The 14,635-nt window shown below is 29.9% G+C and overlaps 1 protein-coding gene across 2 annotated transcripts in view; it reads right to left on the reverse strand.

Annotated features, from left to right (window-relative positions):
• Positions 1-14,635, reverse strand: part of LOC143067996 (circularly permutated Ras protein 1-like) — a 20,274-nt gene continuing 5,639 nt past the window's right edge. For both annotated transcript variants that reach the window (XM_076241714.1, XM_076241713.1), the window contains exons 4-15: positions 14,098-14,280; positions 12,670-13,187; positions 11,969-12,195; positions 11,451-11,535; positions 10,771-10,968; positions 9,832-10,024; positions 9,279-9,524; positions 6,979-7,095; positions 6,056-6,151; positions 5,401-5,492; positions 4,950-5,076; positions 1-3,738 (exon numbers count right to left, since the gene is read on the reverse strand). In XM_076241714.1, the coding sequence (XP_076097829.1) occupies positions 3,577-3,738; positions 4,950-5,076; positions 5,401-5,492; positions 6,056-6,151; positions 6,979-7,095; positions 9,279-9,524; positions 9,832-10,024; positions 10,771-10,968; positions 11,451-11,535; positions 11,969-12,195; positions 12,670-13,187; positions 14,098-14,280 (2,244 nt within the window). In that variant the 3' untranslated portion in view covers positions 1-3,576. The remainder of the gene's footprint in view (positions 3,739-4,949; positions 5,077-5,400; positions 5,493-6,055; positions 6,152-6,978; positions 7,096-9,278; positions 9,525-9,831; positions 10,025-10,770; positions 10,969-11,450; positions 11,536-11,968; positions 12,196-12,669; positions 13,188-14,097; positions 14,281-14,635) is intronic.

Below are 14,635 nucleotides of genomic sequence, written 5' to 3' on the forward strand. Positions count from 1 at the left end.
TGGGAAATTTACATTCTAAATTTTTATTATAAATATTAACATTAAAAAATCATATCTTTGATACAGAAGTTAAAAAAAATAAATAAAACTACATATTAACATATTAAACATATAGTACTTCACAAAGAGTACGAACATAAAGCAAATATTAAAAATAAACAATATATCAAAGCATAGATGAGAAGAAAAAACTAAAAATAACAAATGCAGTAAATTTTAATCCATCTTTGGTGTCAATGTGTGAAAATGCTCAATGAGTAAACTCTTGGTTTCTTTAACTTTCATCATTTTGATTTCACAAAAATGCCCAGAAATAAATCATATCACAAGATTTGCGTTTGTAAGGATAATTAAGACTATTAAAATGAAAGAGGTTAATCAACAAATGAGTTAACATAATTCAGGATGCAATAGATTCGCATATATCATATATTAATAACATGAGATAATAATATTAAAATATTTTATAACAACAAGTAAGTATGGCACATCAACTATTATTTCTTTTTCCTCATATCATTTAATCTTCAATTATTTATATATTCCATAATTTTGATTAGCTGACACCAATTGTATTGATTTTAAGATGGTTTTATTGTTCAATATAAAGCAACACCAATAAGTAAATTCAATGAATTATCATTGACAACAACAATATGAAGGAATGTTAAATAGAAATCAATGTTAAATAGAAATCAAATAATAACTTTTATTAAACTTTGTAATTCCTTTTTAACTGTTATTATAAGAATTTTTATATTTTTTATTACAGTGTTTTTTAATCATTGACCATACACATATTTTTTTGTATAAAGCATTCATTTGGTTCTAACGAAATGTTAATTCAGTCCCATCTTTACAGTTTATATAATAAATCAAATCTTTGCAACCTAAACTACACTAAATAATTAAAGCTTTATAACATTGTTGACCTTTGGTCATCTATCTGTATTTTGAAGCAATGATGTAATATCCATGACGTCATTGTGAAGTAATAATTATGGCAAAAGTAAATTGAATTTCTTTATCTGAAAAAAATAAATAAAAATAAGATGTGGTATGATTGCAATGAGACAACTATCCAACAGAGTCCATGTGAAGTGGATTTATGAAACAAAAAGTCACTGTTCAGCCTTCGACAATGAGCAAAACCCATAGTATATATATATATAATCAGCAATAAAATGCCCTGACATGACAAATTGTTAAATAATTCATAAGAAACCATATGCTCCGCAGGGTGCAGCTTTATACGACCGCAGAGGTCGAACCCTGAACAGTTGGGGGAAGTATGGACACAACATTTAACTTGACACAGCTCTGAATTTGGATTCTGATTAAATAGTTGACACAACATAGGTTTCTGACACAGAACTTAAATTGGACATTACTTATTATGGTCAATTATCCAAAATTTAAATACATGGTTATATTCAGCATATCATAGAACCTCAAGAATTCAATTTTTGATGAAATCAAATAATGTTCAATTTTAGACCCTTTAGACCTCAATGTGGACCAATTTGATAACCGGGCCCAAATATTAAAAATCTAAATACATGGTAAGATTCAGCATATTGAAGAACCCCATATATTTAATTTTTGTTGAAATCAAACAAAGTTTAATTTTGGACCCCGATTTGGACCAACTTGAAAACTGGGCCCATAATCAAAAATCTAAGTACATGTTTAGATTCAGCATATCAAAGAACCCCAAGAATTCAATTTTTGTTAAAATCAAACTAAGTTTAATTTTGGACCCTTTGGACCTTAATGTAGACCAATTTGAAAACAGGTCCAAAAATTAATAATCTAAATACATGGTTAGATTTGGCATATCAAAGAACCCCAATAATTCATTTTTTTGATAAAATCAAACAAAGTTTAATTTTGGACCCTTTTGGCCCCTAATTCCTAAACTGTTGGGACCAAAACTCCCAAAATCAATCCCAACCTTCCGTTTGTGGTCATAAACCTTGTGTTAAAATTTCTCTTCACTTATACTAAAGTTATTGTGCAAAAACCAAGAAAAATGCTTATTTGGGACCTTGTTTGGCCCTTAATTCCTAAACTGTTAGGACCAAAACTCCCAAAATCAATCCCAACCTTCCGTTTGTGGTCATAAACCTTATCTTAAAATTTCATAATTTTCTGTTTACTTATACTAAAGTTATTGTGCGAAAACCAAATGTCTTCGGACGACGACAACGACAACGACGATGATGCTAACGTCATACCAATATACAACCAAAAAATTTTCAATTTTTGCAGTCGTATAAAAACTAAAATAACAAATGCAAATTTGTTTTGCAGTCGTATAAAAACAGATTTATGACAAAACATTAAAAGAAAGATAAATGTGACAGGCAGCAACAAACAACAACAACTGAATAACAGTCTCCTGACTTGGGACAGTCATACATAGAAAGTGGTTGGGTTAAATATATAAATATGAGCACTCAACCATGCCTGACAGATGTGTTACAGCAAAAATAAGAAAAATAGTAAAATTAATCATCAATCACTACAATGCACAAAAACCTTCAACAAAAGCACAAAAGACACAACCTGCAGATCTAACTATGAAAAGGTTGGAGTTTGTCTTAGCTTCTCATCCATATCATAAAAGAATCTCAAAGTGATTCCAATTTTAGTCAAAACTGGGCTAATATAACTGGATTAGGAGAATAAAATCACAACTAAAAAATACATATACCAAACAAAAACTGACAATAGCTATTCTAGTCTAATCATGTTTATTTGCAAATGATCAATATTTTGTTCAACTTATGACTAAAGTTTTAGACATAACTCAGTTGGTTTAAGTTTGGTCTTGTGTTGATAATTATACATAGACATAACAAATATCATATTATGTCTCTATTGAAAGATACAAATGTTGTGGCACTTACAAGCTAAAAAAACTGGTTAAAAAATAATAATTTAATCTTGAAGGTTTCCAAGACTATGACAAAGTAAAATGGCACTGACAAACTGACAATTTTTTTTTAGTAATTTGACCTTTTAAACAAAGGTTAGATCATATTGATGTATTGATGGTATCATCTTATAATGATATACCCAAATGCCTATATCAATCCAGTATGTCAAACACAATAGTAATTTGACTTTGAGGTGATAGGTTCTTACTTAATGTTCAATTGTTACATAATATAACAACACACATCAGAATTGTATTTTCAACAATAAAAATTAACAATTAACAAAAACTTAAAGGTAAAATCTTAACAACTTTTAATCTGTTTCATCTTTATATCTACAAAAACATCAACAAGGTTTATATACTCATTTTGTGGTCATCAGCCATTTTGTATTTTGTGACAAAAATATAGATTAAGATACAAGCAAACTACTTCTATATGTCTCGATGTTATATACATAACAGGAATGACATATAAATGTGTATTATGTTAGAATTCTTAATAAAAACATTTGACACAGTACTATAAAACAAAACAAAATGTTTCCTGCAGCATACATCAGGCCTGTAGAAGTTGAAGAATTGTGTATATTTATAAATATAGACCTGATCTACATACTACAAACATTAATTGTTTATGCCATGTAGTCATAGTACTGGGTTTTAACCCTTTCATCCTTGACCTGTTTCTTCGAAGCATATTGACCCTTTGATCTGCTGTTTGAGTATCTTTCCATGTTGTGAGATCTCCCCTGTGAAAAGGCATTACTCACTTCATCTCTGTATCTTCCTTTTTGCTAAAAAGTAAAATGATCAAGAGATTAACTAACATAGATAATTAGAAATTTAAAAGATCTATTGACAAAAATTAATCAAATTATTCTTGTCAAGTGTTAACCAATCAAAGCATTTTTCAGTACTGACACATTACAACAACTTGTTTCATATGTCATTCAATAAGCTATAATTTCAGAGACAGCTTTTTTTCACAAATATATTGTTTAGTAATAAAAAACATTGAATTCATACAAATGAACATAAATGAAGTACTTAAAAATTATTGTACTATTCGTTTGTACTAAAAAATGTACATACTAGTTTTGTATATTGGTCTTGTTGTAGGACAATTTATGAACATTTTTTTTTTGTACTGGTTAAGTAATTTGCTATTATTGCACTTACAGTAAAATTCTAAATCAAAATATAAAACCAATGAAATATTGTTTATTTATTGTATCTTTATAGTACTACAAGATTGAAATACAAATCTAATACTTTATAAAAATAGTAAAAATTTAGTACTGTACAATTATAGTACGAAAATCGTTCAATTGTTTGAAAGTACATTATATCTATGCTATGTTGTTGATGTACACTTCTTTCTAGTTCATTAGTATTTGATGTTTGATTATTGGAGGCTATCTGGGGTTTTTAAAAGTCTATCTTACCCTTAGATCTTGGCTCAATAAATGAATTTGGTTTGTAAGATCAATACATTTATACTAAAATAAATACTCCTTGGTATGATTAAAACCATAGATTCATTTAATAGCTAAGATTGTAATTGAGGTAGTGCTATTACATATTAATTCCAGCTGTGTTATATTAGCATTTTTATGATTATTTGCCCTTGTATCTTTAGTCATTTATATGACAAATGAAGCCTTGACAAACAGTTTTTTCATTAGCAACCATTTTGACATAACTCACAATCCCAGTAACTATAGAGCAGTAGAAATTACTTTTTTCAAGAATGTCTTGAATGTAATCTATATACCAATGTCTGAGCCGAGAAATCTGTTTTCCAAGAGTCAGACTGTATAAACAAGTTGAACAACCAGGCCCATGTCTGTATAACACAATGATAGTTGGTTTTAATTACAACTTCAAATAGATGAGACAAATTTTAGGTTTCAGGCTAAATAGTAAAAACAATTTACTTCTTTTAAAGCTCTAAACTAATGTGTTCCGTTGGTCCTAATTATGTGTGTAATATCTATATACTAACCTTTTTCAGATCTTCATGATTTTTTAGTTGTTCCTGAATCAGTTTACTCTCTGACAAATAAGCACATCTCTCTTCCATTTGGTCAGCACCATGTGTTCCTTTAGCAATCAGAGCATTGTTGGAACATCTACAGAGTAATTATACAGTAAATAAAATTAAGGAAAATGGAACTTTCATCATTTTAGTTTTTAAAAAATAATTGTGACTGAAAAATTATTTGTTCTATTTTACCATTATTACAGGTAACTTTTTATAAAGGAGATCAATGTTAAAAAAATAAAAAAGATGAACATTTTTGAATTAATAATCCTCATCAGAGTTGTGTGCAAAATAGTATATTGTTCTTAGTACATTTGTAATACAATTCGATTTCTGCAGTCTTATCATTAAATTCAATTTTAACATATATTACAGTAATGCTATCCTGGTTAAGATTTCAGATGCTACTTACAAAATATTCTTAGCTCTATCAATATCTCCTTCACTAGCCATATCAGATGTAGTCTGCACAGTGGCCACACCCATTACAGCAACATTCATACCCTGCAATGGTGTACATTATCTATAGTATATCCAGCATTTTCTTTTATTATCAATATGGAATTTGACTTTAATTCCTTTTAAAACTTGCCAAAAGTGAAAAAGGTTTTGTAGAAAAACACAAATAGAGTTTGGGTCCAATCCTAAATTGTTGCTAATTGCCTGAATTATTCAAAAACATTAAATATACCAGATAACAATCTTGTTTACAATACAAAATCATGTTCATTTTGATTCCATGAAATCTGTAAAATCTATTGGTACTAAAATGCCCAGGTATATTCAGAATAAATCTCTAATTCTATTGATTATGATGGTCTTTTTAAAACATTATTTTCACAAGGTAGGGTTAAAACTGTTTTCAACTGTGTGTAAATAAATTCATAGGGTATCATGTGGTAGTTGAAATTATTCATTGCAATCAATTTGTGTACTGTGAATTTTCCTGTGACCTCTCAGTCTGTCCGTTTACATATTGGCCACCTTAGTTTTCTCCTCAATACATCAAAGGGACTTCAATATTTAAGAAATTAAATGTTAAATGTTAAAAGTTTAAATGTTTATACCTCCTCCATATCTAATCTTTTGTCAGTAGTTTGGATTGATTTGCTGATCACACGTAACATCTTTTTCCCATCTTTAAAAGTAAACTTTATCTGAGCCTAAAACAAATAGCAGAAGCTATATCACAAATTTTGAACTAACATATTTTCAAAAATCCAAACTATATAATTATATGGCTCATACTGACATCTGTTTTAAAGCAAATTAACTGATTCTGGGTAAATATCTGCTTTATGTGTTACTTACACTGGAAATACTTGACCATTGACATTGGAAAGTCTACAAATCAATGCATTTATTCACAGACAATACAATAACTGAAGATAAATGGGGAATATGACAATAGGACACAGATAATGCCCCCACTTGCATATAAAGTTATAAAGGGCTTTAACTCAGGAAGTGACACTACCCAAATTTGTACTTGATCTGAGTTTTGTAGTAATAAGCATTGTGTCAATAACATTTGATTGAGTCAAACTCAAGTTAGAGAACACAAAAAAAAATCTGCAATTTTTCCATTTGTAAAAGGCATAACTCTAGAATGGTAAAAGTGACGCCACCAAACTTCAAACTCGGTCAGTGTTTGTGGTAATAAGCACTGTGGATCAGTTCCATAACATTTAGTTGAGGCAAACTAAAGTTAGAGAACAGAAACCAATTTTTGGGCGTACAGACGGATGGAAGTACAGACAATGGTAAATGTCAATGGCCCTCCCAGACAGCAGTAGCATAAACAGTATTCAGATATTGATATCATCAATAGTACAATGGTATGATAGGTTATATGAAAACTAGAATTATTGCAGTAAACTTCAATAATTTCTAACCCTTAGAGTCAAATTAAAATTTAATATATATCATGGCTATATTAAAGCATAGTTTCTTTTATTAGAACAGCATGTACAAGTAGGTGTTTTCTTACTTGGAATGGCAGGCTCTCTACATCCAACTTTTTGCCAGGATTTTTAAGCTTGAATTTAAAGATAATATCAGTGTCTTTGGTGGCATTTCCAACCTCTTTAACAACTCTACTGCTGCCCTGAAATAACAATAAACAAAATTCATTAAAATTGAATACAGCTAAGAAATGTAAATGCACATGCTCTATTCACTAAAGATCTAGTTAAAAAAATCCTAAACCAACTTCTGAAAAGTAAAAACCACTATCATTAATGACATAGTAGGGGAAATAAAGGTTGGCTTGTTTTATAAACCTTCCTTTAGGTCAATACATAAGCCACTTTACACCATCTATAATTTCACTATTTTTATGCCCCACCTATGATAGTAGAGGGGCATTATGTTTTCTGGTCTGTGTACTATGGACACATTCTAGTTTTTTACTATTTTCAACTGGGATAGAAAAACAGTGAAACTATAGATTTCCATATGATTAACAGGTAAGAATAATCTTCATCAGACATAATATAGACCAAAGGCTGGAAAGCCAAAAGACAAATCCTTAACTCCAACAGTGTTAAAATGAAATTTTGTAAGATTCCCCCTCTTGCATATAATGTTATAAAGGGACATAACTCAAAAACAATAAAAGCAAAGCTACCCAAATTCTTACTGCATCTGAGTTTGTGGTAAAAAGGATTGTGTACAAGTTGTTTCATATCATTAGGCTAAGGCAAACATAAGTTGGAGAAAGGAAATAAAAATTTCACCAATTTTCTATTTGTAAAGGGGCATTACTTATGAACGGTTAATGTGAGGCACCCAAATTCATACTTGATCTGAGTTTTGTGGTAATAGGCATTGTTTATAAGTTTCATAACATTTAATTGAGGCAAACTTTAGATAGTTAATGGAAACGAAAATTTCAGCAATTTTTCCATTTGTAAAGGGACATAACTCTAGGAATGAAAAATGACCCCACCAAAATTCACACTTTTTAATTGTGTTTTGTGGGAATAAGTATTGTGTATAGGTTTCATAACATTTGTTTGAGGCAAACTAAAGTTAGAGAACAGAAACAATTTTTTTGTATATACTGACAGATTTACCAACAAGGGTAAAACTAAATGCCCCCTCTGCTACGGCAGGGGCAAAAAATCACAATATTTATTGTCCTTAATTTAAAAGAAAATTGCTAAAATAATTTAATTGGTTAATATCAAGGCTTCAAAAAAATATTTGAGCCAGCCGGACATTTTATATCTGATCCCGATTTTTGTCCCTTAAGACTTAGTCACAAAAGGCAATTATGGTAATTAGATGGCCATTCCAATGATTGACATTACATTAAAAAAAAACGTTTTAAACTTTACTTTGATATGAATTTGATGTTCGGATGTAAACTGTTAAATTTGGCAGTGCATCATTCAAAGTGTGCACATCAGCGTGCTCATATCTGCCTTAGACTCTTTATTTGTGCAAAATGACATTGTCAAAAACTTTACTTTCGTTTTTTAAATCACATTTTTCTAACCGGATGTTGACTTGACAATGGTAAAACATGGGCCCTAAACGGATACGTAAAATCCGTGAAAGTTTACAAAGCACGACTGAGTGAAGAAGCTCTTTCCACCACGTTATTTTCTTCAACAAAATACTGATACAGGTATCAATGATAATTTTAGCATTTTTGAAGAAATGTAGGATGCATAATTAAATTTCCCACCTGTGCACATGCACACACATGTTCTAGTTCATACAACATAGTTCTGACGATTTTTCATTTAAAACATTTTTAAATTTTTCATCAAATCATGTTGATAAACTAATTTCTAATAATTTTAATCTTTTGGACGAAATCGATTTGATACAAACCGCTGAAATGTAAGAAAATAATTGTGAATAGACCGATCAATTTCTACGATGTCCGGTACTGAAAATTGATCACCTGTCACCTGAACAAGTAGATTTCAGCTGTCCAACTACTAGTTAGCCTTGATAAAAATTAGAAAGTATTGAAGTAGGGGATGTTTTGACAGTAATTAATCATCATGTCACTTTAATGACCGGAAATGTGTTGATGTTAAAGGCAAAAGGTTGGGTCAAAAAGATCGTGAATTATGTTAAAATGACTGAAAAAGCCTTGATAACTAAAAAGTATATGACCGTTTCATGCTTTGCCCAGCTGGACTTTTATCGGACATTATACAAATGTTCGGAATATATGACAGTTTTGGAAGCCTTGGTTCAAATATCATCTGTAATTTTTTTTAATAATTTTCATTCATCATTTTGGTAAATCTCAGCTAACAATAAGTTTACCTTAGGATATTTAGAATCATCAATTTCCAACTCTTGATGAAGCTGAAGTGTAATAGAAACAGCTGTAGCTACAACATAATTTTGTGAGATCAAACGTAACTGTCTGATCATTTCCAGTGGATTCAGGACATTAATGGTTCCACCTGAGATCTCAGCACATTTGGATACTTTCTGTAACTCTACTGGTTCTCCTTGTACTGCTAATAATGATATCACAATTCCATTTTCTCTGGCTTTATTTCCAACCTGTAATACCAATATAATATTCAATTAAAAAAGAAAGTTCATTTTAACAACAACAATCAAACACATCATCATATTTGAATACAAATTTAGATAATCATCTATCCATTTCCTCAATAACCAAGTGATGGATTTCAATTTATTATTTAGAATTGTGTAAAAAAAAATAGTTTGCAAATTTATTTCATTAACTATAAAAAAAAAAAAAAATATATTAGAAACTTCTCCTTGGTTATTTACCTGTCAGTGGTTTATTTGTTTAAACTTTTTCAGAAGAATTAATTATTAATTATACAGACTGCCTATTAACCTTTTTATAAAAATGTTCTTTTGATTCTGAACCATCAGTCCCTCCTCCAACACCTTGATTGGGAGCTCCATCAGTACACAGAACAATTTCTGATCCAGTTGTTCCCATGGCAATACCCATAGCAATAGACAAAGCAGGCCCAAGGGCAGTACAACCTTCAGTACGCATGGAGTCAACTTTAGTCGTCAAAGTACTGAAAATATCATATAGGTGATTATTTCTATTAACGTTAATAGGGATTCTTGATTATTTTGGAGAATACAATTTTTTTTTAGAATTCAGTATATAGGTATATAGTACATGTACCAGATTTGACCTCATATAAATTTCACATGAAATGTTTTGTCTGGCAATTCCTTAGCATTGTATCATTTTAGAGCATTTCATTGGCAACTTATGATGAATGGATAACAACATAAATGCAAGTTACATTTCACTTTCAAACATTTGTTGTCAATATTTTATGAAAAATCTTTTAAAAAAAATAAGCATACTTTTAAGTTTTTTATATACTTTAATCATGATTAATTTTTAAAAATATATTTGGAGTTATCACATCATACAGACCACCTGAAGTAACTAAATATCACCATCATATGTATGTTCAAATTTGACTCTAATATATGACTATTTAAAGACACTTATGCAATTCTTGTTGTGTAAAGTGTTATTATGCAATTATATTTTTTGTAAATTGTTTTGTTATAAATTTCTCAATTGAATTATTGGATATTTTCATGACAGGGACTTTTATACCCAACTCTATAGTATAAGTTTTTCTCATTGTTGAAGGCAATATTGTTGCCTATAGTTGATACATCCACTTTATTTAAACTTTGGTGGATACCGGTAGTTGTCTCATTGGCAATCATACCACATCTCCTTATTTTTCTAGATAAGATGCTGTAGAAGTTCAGGCTTTCTCCTGGCTATACGTACCTGCAGGATTCTGAAATGGGAGGTACTGTCATATCCATAGCAAACTTCTTTCCTTCATCTAATAGTGAGTTATAATTACTGAAGTTGCATTTACATTTATGCTGGGTTCCATCATGTTTAAAAATATCAACATCTGATGAAAACTTGATTAGCTGAACTTTCCTATCAGGTTGATCTATTTCAAGTCTTTCAAGTTGTCTGGAAAAAGACAGATTAATCAGATTCATTTAAGGTTGATAGTAATAATTTTAAAGAACAGTTTGTATCATGATCTTTTAACTGAACAGTGATGATGTTTTTTTGTTTTTTTCTAGATGATTTTGCTTTTAACTTTTTAATTGTACAATTGACAGTCCTCATTTTTTGACAAATCAAATTAAAGAATGTTATATATCACAATAACTTTTTCATGAAGTTTAAAATGTTTTGTATCATCATCAAGTTTATCAAGGATATATTTGGCAAATACTACTTTTGAAGATAGACTGCTCTAAATATTTTTTTAAACTGAACCAAGAAGTTTCTTATATGTTTGCAGTTTAAAATTTAATACACTTTGAGGAAGCAAGCTGTTATAAATTATATGACAAAATTGGATAACATGCTTAAATGAGTTGTATTTCAAAATGTACTTAAAATCACAATATATTACATTAAGATTTAAAGTTTAGAATAGATACCTGTTCAATGCTTGTTTAATGGCTGCCAATCTGGTGATATACTCAGCTCCATATGATGTTCCATCACGCTGACTTCGCCATTCAGCTGTTAAAAAAAAATTATAATGTTAAAAAAAATTATAACGTTAAAAATAAATTAAAACTGATTGTCCAAGACATTACTGATATTAAAACCTTTTATAATGAATTTTAAAACTATCTAGTAAGAATTGTACACATGTGAGCATTTACAATGCAACTTTCTATAAAATTACCATTTATTAGGGCATTAATGATTTTTTAATTTCCACCAGACATTGCTGATAAAAAATTTTGATATAAATTTCATGACAATCCTTCCAGAATTTGTTTAATGATATTGGGTTGCGGTCTCATTGATATATACATATACCCTACATCACCTTTTATATGTAAAAATACTAAATGTTTAAAATTATTTACCATTCATTTTCATGAAATTCTTATTTGAATTTATGTTTTTTTTTCAAAGATTTATCCATAATAGAGCTTTTACTCACATGTAACTCGGGACATCTCTGTACTCTGGTCCATTGAACCACTCACATCCATACAGTATATCTGGTATCCTTTACTAGGTCCTTTAGGTTTGGCTTCTGCTTCTTCACCGGTGGCCTCCTCCTCTTCGATTTTATCAGGAACAAAAAGTACATAATCATATGTCTCTTTGGTTGGTATTTCCTCTTTTGCTAGGCCCATAATGGTATTTTCTTTTCCACAAAACTCACTAGAAATAAGAATGATATAAACTTTATCCCTTTTTTTCCAAACCCCATATCAAATCAAAATTTTCTTTTAAATATAACAAGGACTTAATTTATCTATTATACGTGAAAGGAGTGATATTTTGAATGCAAAAATTTCAAGTTTTTTTCTTCGGCAGAGGTGAATTATATGCTTACAGTGTACATGCATTATTATGATAACAATGTCTAAAATTATTTTTTAGGCAGTTTTCAAGTTAAGTTAACATGCCTGTAGTTTACAATGTTTGTGATAATAGCATCACAAAATGTTTGCTTATCGCATATACAATGTACAGTTTGTACATGTATCTACCTAGTAATAAAGAAATACATAGCACTAACCATAGAAATTCTTGCGATTATCTTTGTATCTGTAATAAAAAAGACCTTACTAACAGCTAATATTTGCAGTTGAAATGGTGTACTGAAGAAAATCTATAACATACAATACTTACCAAATCCATTTAGTCTTGTCCTCTTCTTGTGTGATTTTAGATACACAAGATAATACAGCCTGACATTTTTCGCATGTCACAGGATCACCTGTAGCTATGTCTGACTCATCTTCCAGATCTTTCATAGAAAGCAACAATACATTTGTATCAGCTTTCTTCACTTTCATTTTGGACTTTGTTTTATGACCCCTAAATACAGGGAAATCTCCCATGCTTGCTGGTCTTTGTCTTCTAACCGGGGCTGATGCTGCTCTGTCTCCTCGTCTAAATGATCCACTTAATGTACGCCACAATGAGGACAATATTCCTCTATTTTGATCTTTTCTAGAAGTAACGCCGGAAGCTTGTGGTGTTTCTGGTTTTGATTTACTTTTCTGTACTTTCTTCTTTCCTTTTACAGTTATTATTTTTCGGTATGAATCCTCAATAGTTGGATCATAGTTTTCCATAAAAATTCCAGATGTAAATTGTAATGTCAGACAGGATTTTCCAACACCTCCACTACCATTTATTACTATCTGTCAACAATAAATAATGGTTTAACTTTATGGCCTTCAACAATGAGCAAAACTAATAAGCCATAGCTTTCGTTAAAAGACCCCAAAACAGAATGTGCCAGGTTTCAACATGTTTGCAGGCCCCCAACATCAAAAGTTTACATTTGCATTTAACTTTGAATTAATATTAGAAAGGAGACACTCATAATTGATATTGCAAGAAATTCTACATTGTATATCAATTTCAAATGCTCCTGCTTAGACAGTTTATAATTTTACATCTACCAGCAAGTCAAGTGTTTTAAATAATTATAATTTTAACAGCTAAAGAAGAAAAACATTGAGATATATTGGTGGAATCTATTCCTTTGAGGATATTTAGAAAAAGAATGAAGGCAAGTTTCATCTTGTGTCTAATGATTTTCAAAGATCCAGTTCTTCTATGCAATGTGACATCATCAAGTTTAGCATTTAAGACATCACAATAACAAAATAAGAGAAAAACAAGAAAGCGTAATGTAATCATTAAATTTTGATCAATGATTATGCAAACCACACAATGATTTTTGAAAAAATAATCAACTGTTTGGGGAAAAATAAACTTGTAAAGAAATGGAGAATTTGGATTATACATTTCATCAGACGACTGAATGTTAATTATAGATGTATATTTTGTTACTGTTTTAGAGTTTCAATGGCACAAACTTCTCATCTAATTTTATAATGTTCTTTGATATCGTGTTAATTATGAACGTATATTTATGCAGATATGTTTTTGTCATACCATGCCTTTACAGTAAGTGTTTTACTCTCATGGATTTGCAGTCCATTAAAGCTGAAACTTGTATCATTGACCCAACTGACAAGAAATTTTACCAAGTTCATGTCATCATTAATTTCTGAATTTACACTATTATTTAATTAACCATACTTTGTATGAAGATGCTGTGCCAGGGATTTCTTTCACTAATGTTTCAAAGGCTTTGGTTACATTGATGGCAGTTTTGGCTGATGTTTCTAAGAAGGGAATTCCTAGTCTGGCAGCCAAATCGGACCCTTCCTCTGTTGTGATTTTACGTTCACTTTCAAGATCATTCTTGTTTCCACACAGAATCTACAATTCAAAAAGCATTTTTTCTTACTTTTTCTGACATGAAATCAATACTTTATTCAATAGACTGAAATAATACAATTCTGAATGGAAGCCCTTATTTAAATTCTACATTCCAGTAATGAAAATAGGAAATTCATTTCTAATCTATGCTTTATGCTTCTTTTTTCAGAGAACAAAAATCTTTCTATCCTTTTCTGTGAAACATATAAGATTTTACTGTTATTTTTTTTAAACCAGACACAGTCACACTGCTTGATATATTGCTGATTTAAACAGATAATTTTATTGTACATAAAAGGCTTTTATATTTTAATTTATTATGGGTTTCAATTACTCCTTAGATAATTTCATATTT

The sequence above is a fragment of the Mytilus galloprovincialis genome, chromosome 3, assembly GCF_965363235.1.
Source record: "Mytilus galloprovincialis chromosome 3, xbMytGall1.hap1.1, whole genome shotgun sequence".
Lineage (NCBI taxonomy): Eukaryota > Metazoa > Mollusca > Bivalvia > Mytilida > Mytilidae > Mytilus > Mytilus galloprovincialis.